A 19,725-nucleotide genomic window follows, 5' to 3' on the forward strand; every position below is an offset into this window, starting at 1 on the left:
AAACCACCAGGCTAGCTCCTGTCCCCACAAACCACCAGGCTAGCTCCTGTCCCCACAAACCACCAGGCTAGCTCCTGTCCCCACAAACCACCAGGCTAGCTCCTGTCCCCACAAACCACCAGGCTAGCTCCTGTCCCCACAAACCACCAGGCTAGCTCCTGTCCAAATATATATACACTAAAGGCAATGAAACAGTCCACCTAGTATTCTAATGTTAATATGAAGTAGATGAGTTGAATCTGTCTGTGTATTCCAGATCGAGGAAATCGAGTATTCGTGTGAGAAGTGCAGCGGGAAAGCGGCGACAGTGACTCATAAATTCAGCCGACTCCCCAGGTATGCCCATTTGTCTACAACCGTGATCTTTAGCCCTGGTGTTAACAATACCAATAAGCTGATCATTCACCTGGGTTGTCTTAATTGAAATTGCACCCTATTCCCTTTATAGTGCATGGGAATAGGGTGCCATTTGGGACATTGCTGTGGCTAAAGTGAATGAGAAAGTGGTATTGGGTTCTACAGAATAACCCTAAATCCATTATTTTCCTTTCTATCTTTTCCCTCATGCAGAGTTCTGATCCTGCACCTGAAGCGCTACAGCTTCAACGCCCAGCTGTCACTGAACAGTAAGCTAGGCCAGCAGGTGATGATCCCTCGCTACCTCACGCTGCTTTCCCACTGCACGGACGCCACCCGCCCCCCACTCAGTCTCGGCTGGAGCGCACACGCCGCCATGTAAGAAACACCCCCACCAGCAGATTTAGAGACGGTGAACATTGTCCCAATGTTTGCGGCATAATATACTATTAGACATTTTCTTTGGAAGTCACCACACACGGGTCTTCAACAACATTATTTGGACATTTAGCATACAGTGAGGGAAAAAGTATTTGATCCCCTGCTGATTTTGTACATTTGCCCACTGACAAAGACATGATCAGTCTATCATTTTAATGGTAGGTTTATTTGAACAGAATAACAACAAAAACCAGAAAAACGCATGTCAAAAATGTTATAAATTGATTAGCATTTTAATTAGGGAAATAAGTATTTGACCCCTCTGCAAAACATGACTTAGTACTTGGTGGCAAAACCCTTGTTGGCAATCACAGTTGGCCACCAGGTTTGCACACATCTCAGGAGGGATTTTGTCCCACTCCTCTTTGCAGATCTTCTCCAAGTCATTAAGGTTTCGAGGCTGACATTTGGCAACTCGAACCTTCAGCTCCCTCCACAGATTTTCTATGGGATTAAGGTCTGGAGACTGGCTAGGCCACTCCAGGACCTTAATGTGCTTCTTCTTGAGCCACTCCTTTGTTGCCTTGGCTGTGTGTTTTGGGTCATTGTCATGCTGGAATACCCATCCACGACCCATTTTCAATGCCCTGGCTGAGGGAAGGAGGTTCTCACCCAAGATTTGATGGTACATGGCCCCGTCCATCGTCCCTTTGATGCAGTAAAGTTGTCCTGTCCCAATAGCAGAAAAACACCCCCAAAGCATAATGTTTCCACCTCCATGTTTGACGGTGGGGATGATGTTCTTGGGGTCATAGGCAGCATTCCTCCTCCTCCAAACACGGCGAGTTGAGTTGATGCCAAAGAGCTCGATTTTGGTCTCATCTGTCCACAACACTTTCACCCAGTTCTCCCCTGAATCATTCAGATGTTCATTGGCAAACTTCAGATGGGCCTGTATATGTGCTTTCTTGAGCAGGGGGACCTTGCGGGCGCTGCAGGATTTCAGTCCTTCACCTTCACGGCATAGTGTGTTACCAATTGTTTTCTTGGTGACTACTGTTGTCACCTTCTCACCAAGCTGCTTGGCGATGGTCTTGTAGCCCATTCCAGCCTTGTGTAAGTCTACAATCTTGTCCCTGACATCCTTGGAGAGCTCTTTGGTCTTGGCCATGGTGGAGAGTTTGGAATCTGATTGATTGATTGCTTCTGTGGACAGGTGTCTTTTATACAGGTAACAAAATGAGATTAGGAGCACTCCCTTTAAGAGTGTGCTCCTAATCTCAGCTCGTTACCTGTATAAAAGACACCTGGGAGGCAGACATCTCTCTGATTGAGAGGGGGTCAAATACTTATTTCCCTCATTAAAATGCAAATCAATTTATAACATTTTTGACATGTGTTTTTCTGGATTTTTTTGTTGTTATTCTGTCACACTGTTCAAATAAACCTACCATTAAAATTATAGACTGATAATTTCTTTGTCAGTGGGCAAACGTACAAAATCAACAGGGGATCAAATACTTTTTTCCCTCACTGTAGCACTGTTTTCTAACCTACCACGCTCTGTTTTTTTGTACAGGTCACGAACACTGAAGGCCTCCCAGTCGGTGAACTCCTCCTCACTACTTCGGTAAGCCATTCATTCAACCTCTCTCTAACAACATGGAATCACTAACACACACTTTTACCTCCAACCCAGGAAGGCAGATGTTTTCGTGATTGGGCGCAAAGTGTAGATGTTTGGTTCTTCTAACTACTGTTTTTATTTCCTTCCACCAGGAAAGTGTCTCTGAAGGCGGGGGGCAGCTCCAGCACTATCCTGGTGGACTCTGACAGCGAGGAGGAGCTGAGCCGGAAGGCGGTGAGCCGCAAGCGCCGCCTCAGCGACTGTCTGCCCGATGAAGACAGAGCAGACGAGGTGGGGACACCAGAGGGACCAGGGGGGAAAAAATACATTACTACACCCTAACCGCTGACATGCAGGGCCAGGTTGAAAGAACACTGTGTTTAGTGTGTGACATGGTGGGCTCTGGTTGTGTGTTTAGGTCCAGCGAGGCTTGCACCACACAGATGCGTCAGACTTCAACAGCATCAACGATGAGGAAATGCTGGCGGCGGTGCTGGAGATGAGTCGCCAGGACGCTGGGCTCTCCTGCCCCGCCCCTGAGGACGAGCCAACCAGCAGCCCTGATACGGGCTTCGGAGATGCCGACCCCGAAGCCCAGGAGAGGAACTACCACCCAGACCTGCTGGAGACGGACACTAAGCCGTCTGCAGGTAACCACCCATCTCAGAAACACATACTCACCAGCCAGGAGGGACAGGGAGGTGTCAGCTGAAACAGATAGTTCACAAAAATATTTTTTTGAGACTACACACCAAAACAGCTCTCTGTAGTTACTTACTAGATGCCCATTCATTTAATTGAACTATGCTATACTAAGTCATGAAGACTTGAATTAGGCAAAACGCATGCAGAAGCCTCTGTTTTTAAATGTGTGTTTCACCAACCAATGCTCAATGGAGTGTGTATCTGTGTGTGTAGACGTGCTGGACTCCCTGGACCTGACCATGGACGAGAACAAGGAGAACCAGACCCCCGAGGGGGTGCAGGGGGATCTGGACTGGGTGCAGCAGTATAGCCTGGAGCAGGAGAGGGAGGAGCAGGAGCTGCAGCAAGCCCTGGCCCAGAGCCTGCAGGAGCACGTAAGACTCAACACACACACTAGGACATTACAGAGAGAGACCCCCTATACAGCTCTACCCTTGGACATTTTACTGTAGGGGAAACCTGATGTTGGTGGTTCACCGATGTTTTTGTAATGTAGGCTAATCCTCCATCTGTAATGTTTTGGTGATCCACAAGAAAAACAAAAATCTGTGTCTTGAGCTCGGAACCCACCATCACTATATAGGGCCAATGCCACCTATGTGAACTTTTGAGAGAGAGAGAGCCGGACAGGACAGCTGGTTATTGCATCACCATGACGCAAACCTGACATTTGCGATGTGTGGTTTCTCCTACAGGAAGCCCAGGAGATGAGGGAGGATGACGACCTGAAGAGAGCCACAGAGCTCAGCCTGCAAGGTACAGCATAGACACTGCTACCCCTTTTTAAGCCAATACGCAGCTTCACTAAAGTAAAGTAGTGTGTGTCTGTGTTTGCACATTTTGACATGTCTTGATTCTCCCTCGTTGTTCTCCGCCCTCCCAGAGTTCAACAATTCGTTGCCGGAGCTGCTGTGTTCAGACGAGGACTCTGGGAACGAGGAGGTGCTGGACATGGAGTACAGCGAAGCAGAGACCGAGGATCTGAAGAGAAATGCTGAGGTACGGAGTCACCCTCCTACTTTTCTCTCCCACACTAACCTTCACCAGAGGCCTCATTTATCAACTGCATACATTTCACTAAATTCAGATTTACGTGAAGATTCTAGGACTTGCGTGGCAACAAATTATTGGGATTTCGCAAACTGTCGTATGCAACATACAGTTGGAAGTCGGAGGTTTACATACACCTTAGCCAAATACATTTAAACTCAGTTTTTCACCATTTCTGACATTTAATCCTAGTTCCCTGTCTTAGGTCAGTTAGGATCACCACTTTATTTTAAGAATGTGAAATGTCAGAATAATAGTAGAGAGAATGATTTATTTCAGCTTTTATTTATTTCCTCACATTCCCAGTGGGTCAGAAGTTTACATACACTCATTTAGTATTTGGTTGCGTTGCCTTTAAATTGTTTAACTTCGGTCAAACGTTTCGGGTAGCCTTCCACAAACTTCCCACAATAAGTTGCATTTTGGCCCATTCCTCCTGACATAGCTGGTGTAACTGAGTCAGGTTTGTAGGCCTCCTTGCTCGCACACACTTTTTCAGTTCTGCCCAGTTCTGCCCCTTTGTGATGGCCACTCCCAATACCTTGACTTTGTTGTCCTTAAGCCATTTTGCCACAACTTTGGAAGTATGCTTGGGGTCATTGTCCATTTGGAAGACCCATTTGCGACCAAGCTTTAACTTCCTGACTGATGTCTTGAGATGTTGCTTCAATATATCCACATAATTTTCCTTCCTCATGATGCCATCTATTTTGTGAAGTGCACCAGTCTCTCCTGCAGCAAAGCACCCCCACAGCATGATGCAGTGGTTCACGGTTGGGATGGTGTTCTTGCAACCGACCCCCTTTTTCCTCCAAACATAACGATGGTCATTATGGCCAAACTGTTCTATTTTTGTTTCATCAGACCAGACGACATTTCTCCAAAAAGTACAATCTTTGTCCCCATGTGCAGTTGCAAACCGTAGTCTGGCTTTTTTATGGCGGTTTTGGAGCAGTGGCTTCTTCCTTGCTGAGTGGCCTTTCAGGTTATGTCGATATAGGACTCATTTTACTGTGGATATAGATACTTTTGTACCTGTTTCCTCCAGCATCTTCACAGGGTCCTTTGCTGTTGTTCTGGGATTGATTTGCACTTTTTCGCACCAAAGTACGTTCATTTCTAGGAGACAGAATGCATCTCCTTCCTGAGCGGTATGATGGCTGCGTGGTCCCATTGTGTTTACACTTGCGTACTATTGTTTGTACAGATGAACGTGGTACCTTCAGGCGTTTGGAAATTGCTCCCAAGGATGAACCAGACTTGTGGAGGTCTACAATTTTTTTTCTGAGGTCTTGGCTGATTTCTTTTGATTTTCCTATGATGTCAAGCAAAGAGGCACTGAGTTTGAAGGTACGCTTTGAAATACATCCACAGGTACACCTCCAATTGACTCAAATGATGTCATTTAGCCTATCAGAAGGTTCTAAAGCCATGACATCATCAACTTAGTGTATGTAAACTTCTTACCCACTGGAATTGTGATACAGTGAATTATAAGTGAAATAATCCTAACCGACTTGCCAAAAGATGTCCTAACCGACTTGCCAAAACTATAGTTTGTTAACAAGAAATTTGTGGAGTGGTTGAAAATTAGTTTTAATGACTCCAACCTAAGTGTATGTTAACTTCTGACTTCAACTGTATATGCATGTTTTCATTGATTAATCAGAGCCCTACTATATTTGTGCGCTCGTGAACGAGCGTTACAATACCGCCTGGAAAATGCACTTTTATGGTAACAAAAACACCCTCATTTGCTGTATGATTTAGAGATGTTGGAACTGGGTCATGATAGTTTCTAAAATAAAGTGCAATTTGATCAGATTTTGACCTTTTATCTCCTGAATGTTTTGGCATTGCGGTCCAAAAAGTCATTTTCTGACCACTTCTTCCATGGGCAAACGTATAAAAAGTTTTGATTAAATCAAAAGGGATGCAGTCAAAAAAGAATTGAATTAAAATGGATTTACCCCTGTACAATGTTTTGTATGCATTATTACAGTGGTCACCAACCTTTTCTGAGCCGAGATCACTGAGTCAAAATGCAGGCCGGGATCTACTGCTCATTCTTTTTTTGTAACATTCTTAAAAAACGTAAGCCTATGCAACATTAACCTATTAAAAACTATTCTGTAGCAATGAGGTGTGTGCAGTAGGCTATAAGCACAATACATTATCACTGCATATTGGCTATGCTTGAATTGCCCTGCCAATGGCATTGCAATGTTCTTCTCAGACAATTTAGGTATATGATCACATTGGTAATGGATAATGTGTTGTATTTACTTTTATTTTACTGGACTGATGGTGCCTGCATCTTGATTGTCAGTCTCAGCGTCGGGAGAGACCAAAAAGGAGACTCTTCCAGCTGATGGCAGAACTCGGAGTCACACTTAATTATTTCTGCCTCATGCACCAATTCATGTTGTTACTCGGATGACCAGAGAACGTGAAATATTCCTTGATTATAGTAAAAAGGACAAGCCGCTAATAATAACGCAAGCCTATCGATACACTTTGTAGCACGAGTGGATAGGGAGAAGCGTGTTTTATGGCTTATTAAAGTGTTGAATAAAAAGGTGAACATGAACTCACTCACTCATAAAAACAGCATCTATTTGCTGTATTCGCAGACAGTCTCTAGTCATGGTTTTAAACGTTTTGAAATCTCACAGTATCAACTTCGCTGTGGGCTCGTGGAAGCTACACAGTGATCTGAGATATCTGATTGGCCCGCTGGGTAGGCGGAGTTTGTACCTTCAGACACATGAAATGGTTCAAAAAGGGTAACACTTTGACTAACCGGCGCGCAAGGCAGCTGAATCAAGTGCACCTACCGGAAACAGCACAAACGATTAAAAAATCATTGGTTTTTTTTATAGTAATGTTTGGTAATCAACTAGGAATGCCTTGGAGATCGACCAGTAGATTGCGATCAACCGGTTGGTGAGCAGTACTTTCTAGACAATTTCATGCCTCTGGTGCACAATAGGAGAAGTCAGTCTTGCCTAACTGGGTACTTTAAGTAACAGCCACTGTGTAGACCGAGTCTGATAACTGCTAGTGGTGAAGGAGAGCATTCTACAGAGGTAAAGAGGGAGTTTCCCCAGAAGGGCTTTGTATATGAATATACCAATGCAGCTATGTGCACATGTAAAGCGAGTACCAGCCCACCATTTTGATACAAAGTGCAATGGGGGGGGTGAGCAACTTTGCATTTGTAACAAAGCACAGGGATGCATGATGAACTGAGTCCAGCCTCTGTAACACAAAAGGGGCTGCATGCATGTACAAGAAGTCACCATAGTCAATAACAGAAAGAAAAGTGGCTTGAACAAGCTTCTTTCTAGCCTCAAAAGGAAAGCAAGCCTTGTTACGAAAATAAAACCCCAATTTTAAGTTTAAGCTTCTTCACAAGATTATCCATATGAACTTTTTAGGTTGACTTATCGTCCAACCATATACTGTTTCTAGGTATATGTAGGATGACACCTTTTCAATGGATGTTCTGGTTCGCTGAGTTTTCGTCACTGATCTTTTGGACAAATCACAATTTCGCATGCGCTCGCATTTTTTGAATTTCGGAAGGAGAGGGGACATTTGGCCCATAAACTTGTCTGAAACTGGCTGAGAGTTTCCGTTTAGGGGGCTGGACAATAGGTTTGGGCGGTAATCTGATTTCCATACTGTATTACCGGCAGTGCACACAAGGGGTGCTATTTCTTTCCAAATGTATTTTTTTATTATGCTAACAAGTACTAGCAAATTCCTATAGCGGACGCAAGCTAAATGCTAAGAAGCGCAAGCGAACATAAACTAAATGCAAGGACAGAGAACCCAGCTCATAAAGTTATATAACTATCTCAAAAGGATACTCACACTTGAACCAGGATGGGATTGTCTCTGCTTTAACCAAGAAGCTTGATCTTGCAAGCAAGCCACCTATAGCTAGCAAGTTAGCTAACCAAATGCATAGCTGGGGCCCTGAGCTGAAGAAAATGTATTTGAATGTATAGATAGTTAACTTATAGTTAGTTATAAGCTATTTAGCTGGCAAACATTAGTAGTGGATTAGTAGATAATTTGATCACCTCTTGTGCTGCTCAACAGTGGATCGTCATGTGCTCTTTGTAAATAAACAAACCATGTGACTGGCTCAATTGAATTTGTGAATATAATACTTTTTTGTATAAAACATTTTTGGGACAGTATTGCAAATCATACCGTCCGTATTTCAAAATACCCAGTTGTGTGGTATATATCGCCCAAGCTTAGTGGAGGCTTCGCTAGTTTTGTTAAAATCTTTTCTAACGTGTCCCCCAATAATTTCATAAAGAATCTGATGCAATTACGCAAGATTTGAGTTCTGGGTGTCCAAGATTACAGAAACATTTAGAAATGGAGTGAAACGGCCCAGCTGAACACCTCTTCCTTTTCTTGTTCCCAGAGCGGAGACTTGGCCAACTCGTTCCGGCTGATCAGTGTAGTCAGTCACATTGGGAGCAGCTCCTCCTCTGGTAAGCACTGCCCTGCCTATAGACCACAGTCTGCTAAGATATATGGCTATGTTACGAGACACCGTTATTTGTGGTTACCAGAAATGAGTGCAATATATTAATGTTATGATTCTGTTTTGGTAACGACTGATATCTGTGCATCTCATAACTACTGTGTAGCAGGAGCCACAGATTATCAATCATCTGTAAACAAATGTAAAGCATAAAAGTAAAATGTGTCAGCTGAGGCAGCATACGAGGACGATACCATGAGAACCCAAGACACTGGATACTTGTAGTCTAATATTAACCTATAATTCTATCTCCGGACCCTCAGGCCATTACATCAGCGACGTGTACGACATGAAGAAGCAGTCGTGGCTGACCTACAACGACCTGGACGTGTCGCGCACGCAGGAGGCCACGGTGCAGAGAGACCGCGACCGCAGCGGATACATCTTCTTCTACATGCACAAGTTAGTCTCCTTCTCCCAGCTTCAGTTGTGTGCTGGGTTGTGTTCCTGTGGTGCAACAATGTGAAATGTGTCCAATAAGAAAGCAGATTTTCAATTTCAGTTGCAAAATGTTTTTGTACAGTGTCCCCTACTGAACACAACCCTGTTCTCTTATGATAAGTGGAAAACCACCAGCCTCCCACCATATGCCCTATACCAGTCTGTCTGAGTGACTGAGTATAATCCAGTGGAGGCTGAGAGAGACCCAGCTCTAGTAAGCAGGGCTGTCCATACCGATTGGCAACTCTGAGCAGAAGCTGGAATAAAATCCCCCCTCTTTCATGCTATTAGAAAAGCTTATTTGTTCAAATTTCTTTCTGTTTTGTCAGGAAAAAAAAGTGGGAAAGTGAAACATTCTGGTAACTGGAAGTTTGCTGGGGGGTTTTAAGATCAGGACATTAATAAAACTAAAGTTGTACATTCAGTTATTGTGTGCGATATTGTGGGGAACTTAGTGTAATGTGTGTATCCTATCATACACTGGAACCCACTGTAAGGGGTGTGGATTTGTTTCAGTGAGCCATGCCTTGACTGACTACTGTGTATGTTCCCTCCTCTCCTCAGGGATGTGTTTGAGGAGCTGTCTGAGCTAGAGAGGACAGGGGCCAGTGGAGGAGCCTCTGAGGCAGGGAGGACTGTCCTGCAGCCCCTCTGAGCCACCAGGCTGTCATCAGTCACACACACACCAAACAACACACACTCCGACAGCACTAAGCTCTCCCCAACAGATGGGTCAGGTTTGGGATGAAAGAGAACCCTTCTCCAGTACTACTGATTGCCGTCCACATTTTGCCATCTTCATGCACTTTGTCCCTTTTTAAAACAACAACAGGCCATGGTAGCTTCTGTCACAAAGGCAGGCTCAGACGTCAGCACACAGACAGCCAACGTCCTTCTCTCCTGGTCCGTTCAGAAATGAGACACACAGCGCACTCAAAAGAAAAGAAAGAGTTGACCGTTCTTTGTTTATTCAACCCTGAGCGATATTAGCCCTGAACTTTCAAGGCTTCTATATTAAATGTTCTATGATTTGTTGAATAACTTGATGTAAAATAGTTTTTCTTGGCACATGATATTAACTGTCATGCATTTAAGAACTTAAATAGCAAGTGTCAGATGCTAGATGCAGATGCTCCTTGGACTGTATGGTTTTTACTTTTAATTTCCAATATAATTTAAAAAATGTATTCTTCTAAAATATAATTTAGGGTAAGGAGGGTGTACCTTTTTGTTCTATACATTGCATTCGGAAGGTATTCAGACCCCTTAAATAGTTTTTTCCCCTCATCAATCTACACACAATACCCCATAATGACAAAGCAAAAACAGGTTTTTAGAAATTTTTGCAAAAGTATAAAAAAATTGACATATTACATATACATAAGTATTCAGACTCTACTCAGTATTTTTTTGAAGCATCTTTGGCAGCGATTACAGCCTCGAGTCTTCTTGGGTATGACGCTACAAGTTTGGCACACCTGTATTTAGGGAGTTTCTCCCATTCTTCTCTGCAGATCCTCTCAAGCTCTGTCAGGTTTGATGGGGAGCGTCGCTGCATAGCTATTTTCAAGTCTCTCCAGAGATGTTCGATCTGGTTCAAGTCCGGGAGTGGCTGGGCCACTCAAGAACATTCAGAGACTTGTCCCGAAGCCACTCCTACGTTTTCTTGCCTGTGTGCTTAGAGTTGTTGTCCTGTTGGAAGGTGAACCTTCGCCCCAGTCTGAGCTCCTGAGCGCTTTGGAGCAGGTTTTCATCAAGGATCTCTGTATTTTGCTCCGTTCATCTTTCTCTCTATCCTGACTAGTCTCCCAGTCCCTGCTGCTGAAAAACATCCCCACAGCATGATGCTGCCACCACCATGCTTCACTGTAGGGATGGTGCCAGGTTTCCTCCAGACGTGACTCTTGGCATTTAGGCCAAAGAGTTCAATCTTGGTTTCATCAGAACAGAGAATCTTGTTTCTCACGGTCTGAGAGTCCTTTAGGTGCCTTTTGGCAAACTCCAAGTGGGCTGTCATGTGCCTTTTTACTGAGGAGTGGCTTCCGTCTGGCCACTCTACCATAAAGGCCTGATTGGTGGAGTGCTGCAGAGATGGTTGTCCTTCTGGTAGGTTCTCCCATCTCCACAGAGGAACTCTGGAGCTCTGTCAGAGTGACCATCGGGTTCTTGGTCACCTCCCTGAGCAAGGCCCTTCTCCCCTGATTGCTCAGTTTGGCCGGGTGGCCAGCTCTAGGAAGGGTCTTGGTGGTTCCAAACTTCTTCCATTTAAGAATGATGGAGGCCACTGTGTTCTTGGACCTTCAATGATGCAGAAATGTTTTAGTACCATTCCCCAGATCTGTGCCTCGACACAATCCTGTCTCGGAGCTCTACGGACAATTCCTTCGACCTCATGGCTTGGTTTTTGCTCTGATATGCACTGTCAACTGTGGGACCTTATATAGACAGGTGTGTGCCTTTTCTAAATCTTGTCCAATCAATTGAATTTACCACAGGTGGACTCCAATGACGTTGTAGAAACATCTCAAGGATGATCAATGGAAACAGGATACACCTGAGCTCAATTTTGAGTCTCATAGCAAAGGGTCTGAATGCTTATGTAAATAAGGTATTCATGTTTTTTATTTGTATTTAATTAGCAAAAAAATCGAGACCTGTTTTCTCTTTGCCGTTATGGGGTGTGTTTTTTAAAAGTTTGTTTTATCCATTTTAGAATAAGACTGTAATGTAACAAAATGTTGAAAAAGGAAGTGTTCTGAATACTTTCCGAATGCACTGTGCAGCGAAACGTGGTGCAGTATTTATTTGGTGGCATGGATTTGCCAATTCTGCTTATTTGTTTAAAGTCTGTTCATTAGAGTTGGGTGGTAGAGGATGTTTCCAATTTCTTTCAATGATTTACTTATGGACTGTTTGTTGTTTTAGTCATGTTTTATAAATCTCAACAAGCTAAACACAGTCGCTTGTCTTTTATAAGCTTACGATCCTATGGGTTCCCTAGTGCAGGGGTTTTCAAACTGGGGTCTGCACATTTAGCATATTTTTTGGAGGAACAATATTTTATGAATTTCGCTAGCTGCAACAGAATACCATCCTGGATACCATTTGTATGCCTCTGCGTCTAGTATGAAGGAAGTTCGAGGTAGTTTCATGAGCCAATGCTATCTAGTGTTAGCGAAATGACGAAGTCTACAGGAACAGTTAGCATTCTAGCTGTTGCTCTTCATCCTACTCTGGGAAAGTAAATTAGATAAATGGCTTCATTGCCAAAATCTCGAACTATCCCTGGAGGAAATTATCATTGGAGCTAATTACAGGGTTTTTTCTGTATAGAACAATTCTTAGGCGGGCCATCTAAGTGGTAATTTCGGGATGGAAAGCGGACAAAACCGGATAGAAGGCATGCAGAAAAGATATTGAACTATATATATTTTTTTATAATCCCATCTTTTGAGAACTAACAATCAAATAAAAGATAGTCAGAGAATCTAACATTTTTTATTTAAAGAAAACAGGCATTCAGGGCACATTCCCATTGATTTTGTTATGTTTGAGCAAAGGGAACACCACATTAGCCATGGCAAAATGCATAGAATTGCAGGAAATTAGCTTTTAAAACTGCAAAATTGTCTCTCGGCTCCATGCCAAACTAGAATAGCTGGAAATTGGCATAAAAACTGCAAAACTTTATCAGCTCAATGGAAAAATGTGTGGAATTGCTGAAAATGTGCTTTACAACAGCAACATTTTCTCTACGCCGCCAAGATACAGTACCTTTCTAGCTAATAGACTAGAGCTTACACTTCCTCTTCCAATGAACTGTATGGAGGTCCAAATAATGTAACTGTCTACCAAATCTATTCATTTTAAAATGTTGATTACTTCTACTTGCCATTATCATTCACCTGTTAAGATGTTACTTTTTTTGGCTAACATGATTGGGTGGTCCCTGGGTCGCCGGTCCCTGACCAAGAAAAGTTTGAAAACCCCGGCCCTAATGCCTCCCAGTAAAGAACTGGTAGTTTATATTTATTTTTCTAAAGAGCTTTACTTTGAAAGATGCACAACTACTTTGTCTAGAATGTGTTCTTCAAACCTCTGAAAAACAATGCAGAAACCTGTATTACATGTGTAAGCTATCCTGAATATGCTTTGCTTTTAAGAAGGCATAACTATTTATACTGAACAAAAATAAACGCAACATTTAACAATTTTACTGAGTTACAGTTCATATAAGGAAATCGGTCAATTGAAATGTATTCATTAGGCCCTTATCATGGATTTCACATGACTGGGCAGGAGCGCAGCCATGGGTGGTTCTGGGAGTGCATAGGCCCACCCACTGGAGAGCCAGGCCCAGCCAATCAGAATTAGTTTTTCCCCACAAAGTGGCTTTATTACAGACAGAAATACTCCTCAGTTTCATCAGCTGTCCGGGTGGCTGGTCTCAGACGAAGCCGGATGTGGAGGTCCTGGGCTGGTGTGGTTACACGTGGTCTGCGGTTGTGAGGCTGGTTGGACATACTGCCAAACTCTTTAAAACGACGGAGGTGGCTTATGGTAGAGAAATGAACATTCAATTCTCTGGCAACAGCTCTGGTTGATATTCCTGCAGTCAGCATGCCAATTGCACGCTCCCTCAACTTGGCATGACAAAACTGCACAGCACAAGGTGCACCTGTGTCGTGATCATGCTGTTTAATCAGCTTCTTGATATGACACACCTGTCAGGTGGCTGGATTATCTTGGCAATGGAGAAATTTTCACTAACAGGGATGTTAACAAATTTGTGCACAACATTTGAGAGAAGCCTTTTGTGCATATGGACAAATTCTGGGATCTTTTATTTCAGCTCAGGAAACGTTGGACCAATACTTTACATGTTGCGTTTATATTTTTGTTCAGTATATTTTAACAAAGGTCTCAGTTTAAAATTGCCAGCTCGGATGTCTCATCACACCTTTTATTTTTTTCTCTCCATCTGACAAGGCCAGTATTCACATCTTTTAGACATGCTTTTGCTAAGATTAGGGTTTGTCTAGCTATTTTCTGGTCTCCTGCTTGCATAAATGAGGAGAATAAACGGGTGTCATGTTGACGTGAGTGTCTGATGTGGAGTAGCAGAGCTTTTTAGTTGTTCAGGCTCCAGTATTTGACTCTTCCTACAGTGCATTTTAATAAAAATGTATGTGAAAACAATTGTTTTGGATGTTTTAATTGCCATCAATGTTAAGTTGTAAGTAGTGTCCACAGTCAGTAGTGCAGTTTGATTGTGAAAATAGAGTAGTCTGTCTAGTTCCATAGGTAATAGGCCATCAACAATCACAAAAGGGCTGCCATGGTCCGTGGCTATCACTTTTGGAAATGGACAGTTCATTAATGGTCAAGGAGTCGTCTGTGCAAGTTTCAAAATCCATTCAATGCAAAGTCCTTCCATTGCAGGTGGTTCTTCTTGGTGGGCACCTGTCTTGGCTTAATTTCTTGGTCAGAGGCACCAGGTGTCTGCCGGTGAATCTGAATAACTCATTCATAATGTCGCTTTCCTCCTGCAACATCTGGGAGCACAGATAGACAACTGTTACAAGGGAAATCATTGAAAAATGTTCATATCCCACTGGGCACACACTGGTTGAATCAACATCGTTTCAATGTAATTTGTCAACGTATTGTGACGCGGAATCATGGAAAATACATTGGATTTGAAAAAAGTCAGCCAGTACTTTATCTCATTTCAACCAGCGTTGTAAACATTGAACCTAGGGTAAAACTTCAACTTAAATACATTGACTTAACCTGACTAACAGGTTGTTGTTACATCACTAATTTAAACATAATCATAAATGTATACATTGAAATTGCATTAAATTCCACAGAAACGTTAATATTTTTCATACTATATTGGGTGGTTGAAATTATGTAGAATTACTTTTTATTTATTTTATTTTATTTGACCTTGTTTCAATGTTGATAGTAAAATGGTATGTTTGAATAAATGTAATTGTTTCAACTACATGCAATCTACCTAAATAAAGAGGTATATTGAAAAAAACATTGACTCCTACTGGTATATGAGGGCAAGTCTACCATCCAGATGCCTATCTCTATGCCTCCTGCTTAGCTTTGGAAGCAAGCTGTGTTCAATTCAGCTGAGCTATCATGCCAACACATTTAGACGTTGATCAGCTTCCATAGCCTAAGGGAAGATGTTTGGGGGTTGTGGTGCTGTGATTTTGAGCATTTCTCTATTGCCAAGATAATCCATCCACCTGACAGGTGTGGCATATCAAGAAGCTGATTAAACAGCATGATCATTACACAGGTGCACCTTGTGCTGGGGACAAAAGGCCACAATGTCACAGATGACCCAAGTTGCAATTGGCATGCTGACTGCAGGAATGTCCATCAGAGCTGTTGCCAGAGAATTTAATGTTAATTTCTCTACCAAAATCCGCCTCCAACGTAGTTTTAGAGAATTTGGCAATACATCTAACCGGCCTCACAACCGCAGACCACGTGTAACCACGCCAGCCCAGGACCTCCACATCCGGCTTCTTCACCCGCAGGATCCTCTGAGACCAGCCACCCGGACAGCTGATGAAACTGTGGGTTTGCACAGCCGAAGAATTTCTGCACAAATTGTCAGAAACCGTCTCAGGGAAGCTCATCTGCGTGCTTGTCGTCCTCACCAGGGTCTTGACCTGACTGCAGTTGGCATTGTAACCGACTTCAGTGGGGAAATGCTCACCTTCGATGGCCACTGGAGAAGTGTGTTCTTCACAGATGAATGCTGGTTTCAACTGTACCGGGCAGATGGCAGACAGCGTGTATGGCATCGTGTGGGTGAGCGGTTTGCTGATGTCAATGTTGTGAACAGAGGGCCCCATGGTGGCGGTGGGGTTATGGTATGGGCAGGCATAAGCGATGGACAACAAACGCAATTGCATTTTATCGATGGCAATTTGAATGCACAGACATACCGTGATGAGATCCTGAGGCCCATTGTCATGCCATTCATCCGCCGCCATCAGCATGATAATGCACTGCACCATGTCGCAAGGATCTGTACACAATTCCTGGAAGCTGAAAATGTCCCAGTTCTTCCATGGCCTTTATACTCACCAGACATATCACCCATTGAGCATGTTTGGGATGCTCTGGATCGTTGTGTACGACAGTGTGTTCCAGTTCCCGCCAATACCCAGCAACTTCGCACGGCCATTGAAGAGGGGTGGGACAACATTCCACAGGCCACAATCAACAGTCTGATCAACTCTATGCGAAGGAGATGTGTCACGCTGCATGAGGCAAATGGTGGTCACACCAGATACTGATTGGTTTTCTGATCCACGGCCCTAACTTGTTTTTTTAAAGGTATCTGTGTCAGGGCCATTATGAAAAATGTATGCACTCACTAACTGTAAGTCGCTCTGGATAAGAGTGTCTGCTAAATGACTAAAATGTAAATGTAAAATTACCAGTCATTGAAATCCATAGAGTAGGGCCTAATGCAACTTGCCCATGCCCCCCGCTTCTCCTTCACACAAATTCAGACAGCTGATGTTTTGAAAGCGCTGCAAAATCTGGACCCCTACAAATCAGCTGGGCTAGACAATCTGGACCCTTTCTTCCTAAAACTAGCCGCCGAAATTGTCGCAACCCCCTATTACTAGTCTGTTCAACCTCTCTTTCATAACGTCTGAGATCCCCAGAGATTGGAAAGCTGCCGCGGTCATCCCCCTCTTCAAAGGGGGTGACACTCTAGATCCAAACTGCTACAGACCTATATCCATCCTGCCCTGCCTTTCGAAAGTATTCGAAAGCCAAGTTAATAAACAGATCATCGACCATTTCGAATACCACCGTACCTTCTCCGCTATGCAATCCGGTTTCCGAGCTGGTCACGGGTGCACTTCAGCCACGCTCAAGGTCCTAAATGATATTATAACCGCGATTGATAATAGACAGTACTGTGCAGCCGTCTTCATCGACCTGGCCAAGGCTTTCGACTCTGTCAACCACCGCATTCTTATTGGCAGACTAAATAGCCTTGGTTTCTCAAATGACTGCCTCGCCTGGTTCACCAACTACTTCTCAGATAGAGTTCAGTGTGTCAAATCGGAGGGCCTGTTGTCTGGACCTATGGCAGTCTCTATGGGGGTGCCACAGGGTTCAATTCTTGGGCCGACACTTTTCTCAGTGTATATCAATGATGTCGCTCTTGCTGCTGGTGACTCTCAGATCCACCTCTACGCAGACGACACCATTTTGTATACATCTGGCCCTTCATTGGACACTGTGTTAACAAACCTCCAAACGAGCTTCAATGCCATACAACAATCCTTCAGTAGCCTTCAACTGCTCTTAAACACTAGTAAAACTAAATGCATGCTTTTCAATCGAACGCTGCGTCTGACAAGGACAATATAGTTCTGGTTAGACTGTAAACTCAACTTCCAGACTCACATAAGAATCTCCAATCCAAAGTTAAATCTAGAATCGGTTTCCTATTTCGCAACAAAGCCTCCTTCACTCATGCTGCCAAACATGCCCTCGTAAAACTGACTATCCTACCGATCCTTGACTTCGGCGATGTCATTTACAAAATAGCCTCCAACACTCTACTCAGCAAATTGGATGTAGTCTATCACAGTGCCATCCGTTTTGTCTCCAAAGCCCCATACACTACCCACCACTGTGACCTGTACGCTCTTGTTGGCTGGTCCTCACTACATGTTCGTCAGTCAAACCCACTGGCTCCAGGCCATCTATAAATCACTGCTAGGCAAATCCCGCCTTATCTTAGCTCATTGGTCACCATAGCAGCACCCACCCGTAGTCTGCGCTCCAGCAGGTATATCTCACTGGTCATTCCCAAAGCCAACACCTCCTTTGGCCGCCATTCCTTCCAGTTCTCTGCTGCCAATGACTGGAACGAATTGCAAAAATCTCTGAAGCTGGAGACTCTTATCTCCCTCAATAACTTTAAGCATCAGTTGTCAGAGCACCTTACCGATCACTGCACCTGTACACAGCCCATCTGAAATTAGCCCACCCAACTACCTCATCCCTATATTGTTATTTAATTTGCTCTTTTGCACCCCAGTATCTCTATTTGCACATAATCTCTTGCACATCTAGCATTCCAGTGTTAATACTATTGTAATTATTCTGCACTATAGCCTATTTATTGCCTTACCTCCATAACTTGCTACATTTGCACACACTGTATATATATTTTCTGTTGTATTTCTGACTTTGTTTTTTTTTACCCCATATGTAACTCTGTGTTGTTTTTGTTGCACTACTTTGCTTTGTCTTGGCCAGGTCGCAGTTGTAAATGAGAACCTGTTCTCAACTGGCTTACCTGGTTAAATAAAGGTGAAATAAAAAAATAAAAAATAAAAATGTATTTCAATTGACTGATTTCCTTATATGAACTGTAACTCAGTAGAATCTTTGAAATTGTTGCATGTTGCATTTATTTTTTTGTTCAATATATATATATATATATATATATATATAGGGATGTAGCTCAGTTGGTAGAGCATGGCGTTTGCAACGCCAGGGTTGTGGGTTCGATTCCCACGGGGGGCCTGTATGAAAAATAAAAAAATAATGTATGCACTCACTAACTGTAAGTCGCTCTGGATAAGAGCGTCTGCTAAATGACTAAAATGTAAATATATATACACACACACACACACACAGAGTTCCAGTCAAAAGTTTGGACACACTTACTCATACATTGTAGGATAATAGTGAAGATATCAATACTATACATATGGAAACATGTAGTAACCAAAAAAGTGTTAAACAAATCAAAATATATTTTATATTTGAGATTCTTCAAAGTAGCCACCCTTTGCCTTGATGACAGCTTTGCACACTCTTGGCATTCTCTCAACCAGCTTCATGAGGTAGTCACCTGGAATGCATTTCAATTAACAGGTGTGCCTTCTTAAAAGTTAATTTGTGGAATTTCTTTCCTTCTTAATCCGTTTGAGCCAATCAGTTGTGTTGTGACAAGGTAGGGGTGATATACAGAAGATAACCCTATTTGGTAAAAGACCAAGTCAATATTATGGCAAGAACAGCTCAAATAAGCAAAGAGAAATGACAGTCCATCATTACTTTAAGACATGAAGGTCAGTCAATCTGGAAAATGTCAAGAACTTTTAAAGTTTCTTCAAGTGCAGTTGCAAAAACCATCAAGCGCTATGATGAAACTGGCTCTCACGAGGACCGCCACAGGAAAGGAAGACCCAGAGTTACCTCTAATGCAGAGGATAAGTTCATAGTTTTGATGTCTTCACTATTATTCTACAATGTAAAGAAAATAGTACAAATAACACAAAATGAGCCTAATGAGTAGGTGTCCAAACTTTTGACTGATACTGTAAATGAATAGAGCACTGACCTCAATACCATTGAACACCTTTGGGATGAATTGGAACGCTGACTGCGAGCCAGGCCTAATCGCCCAACATCAGTGCCCGACCTCACTCTTGTGGCTGAATGGAAGCAAGTCCCCACAGCAATGTTCCATCATCTAGTGGAAAGCCTTCCCCAAAGAGTGGAGGCTGTTTTAGCAGCA

General features: G+C 43.1%; 1 protein-coding gene across 1 annotated transcript in view; it reads left to right on the top strand.

Annotated features, from left to right (window-relative positions):
* The window catches only part of LOC121536656 (ubiquitin carboxyl-terminal hydrolase 37-like), a 28,876-nt gene extending 18,672 nt beyond the window's left edge, over positions 1-10,204 (top strand). The window contains exons 14-24 of the mRNA XM_041844068.2: positions 257-336; positions 571-735; positions 2,318-2,368; positions 2,518-2,656; positions 2,784-3,015; positions 3,284-3,444; positions 3,766-3,826; positions 3,954-4,069; positions 8,568-8,637; positions 8,954-9,092; positions 9,696-10,204. Of these exons, the coding sequence (XP_041700002.1) occupies positions 257-336; positions 571-735; positions 2,318-2,368; positions 2,518-2,656; positions 2,784-3,015; positions 3,284-3,444; positions 3,766-3,826; positions 3,954-4,069; positions 8,568-8,637; positions 8,954-9,092; positions 9,696-9,786 (1,305 nt within the window). The 3' untranslated portion in view covers positions 9,787-10,204. The remainder of the gene's footprint in view (positions 1-256; positions 337-570; positions 736-2,317; positions 2,369-2,517; positions 2,657-2,783; positions 3,016-3,283; positions 3,445-3,765; positions 3,827-3,953; positions 4,070-8,567; positions 8,638-8,953; positions 9,093-9,695) is intronic.
* The last annotated feature ends 9,521 nt before the right edge of the window (positions 10,205-19,725 follow it).

This window comes from Coregonus clupeaformis, chromosome 23 (genome assembly GCF_020615455.1).
Source record: "Coregonus clupeaformis isolate EN_2021a chromosome 23, ASM2061545v1, whole genome shotgun sequence".
Taxonomy (NCBI): domain Eukaryota; kingdom Metazoa; phylum Chordata; class Actinopteri; order Salmoniformes; family Salmonidae; genus Coregonus; species Coregonus clupeaformis.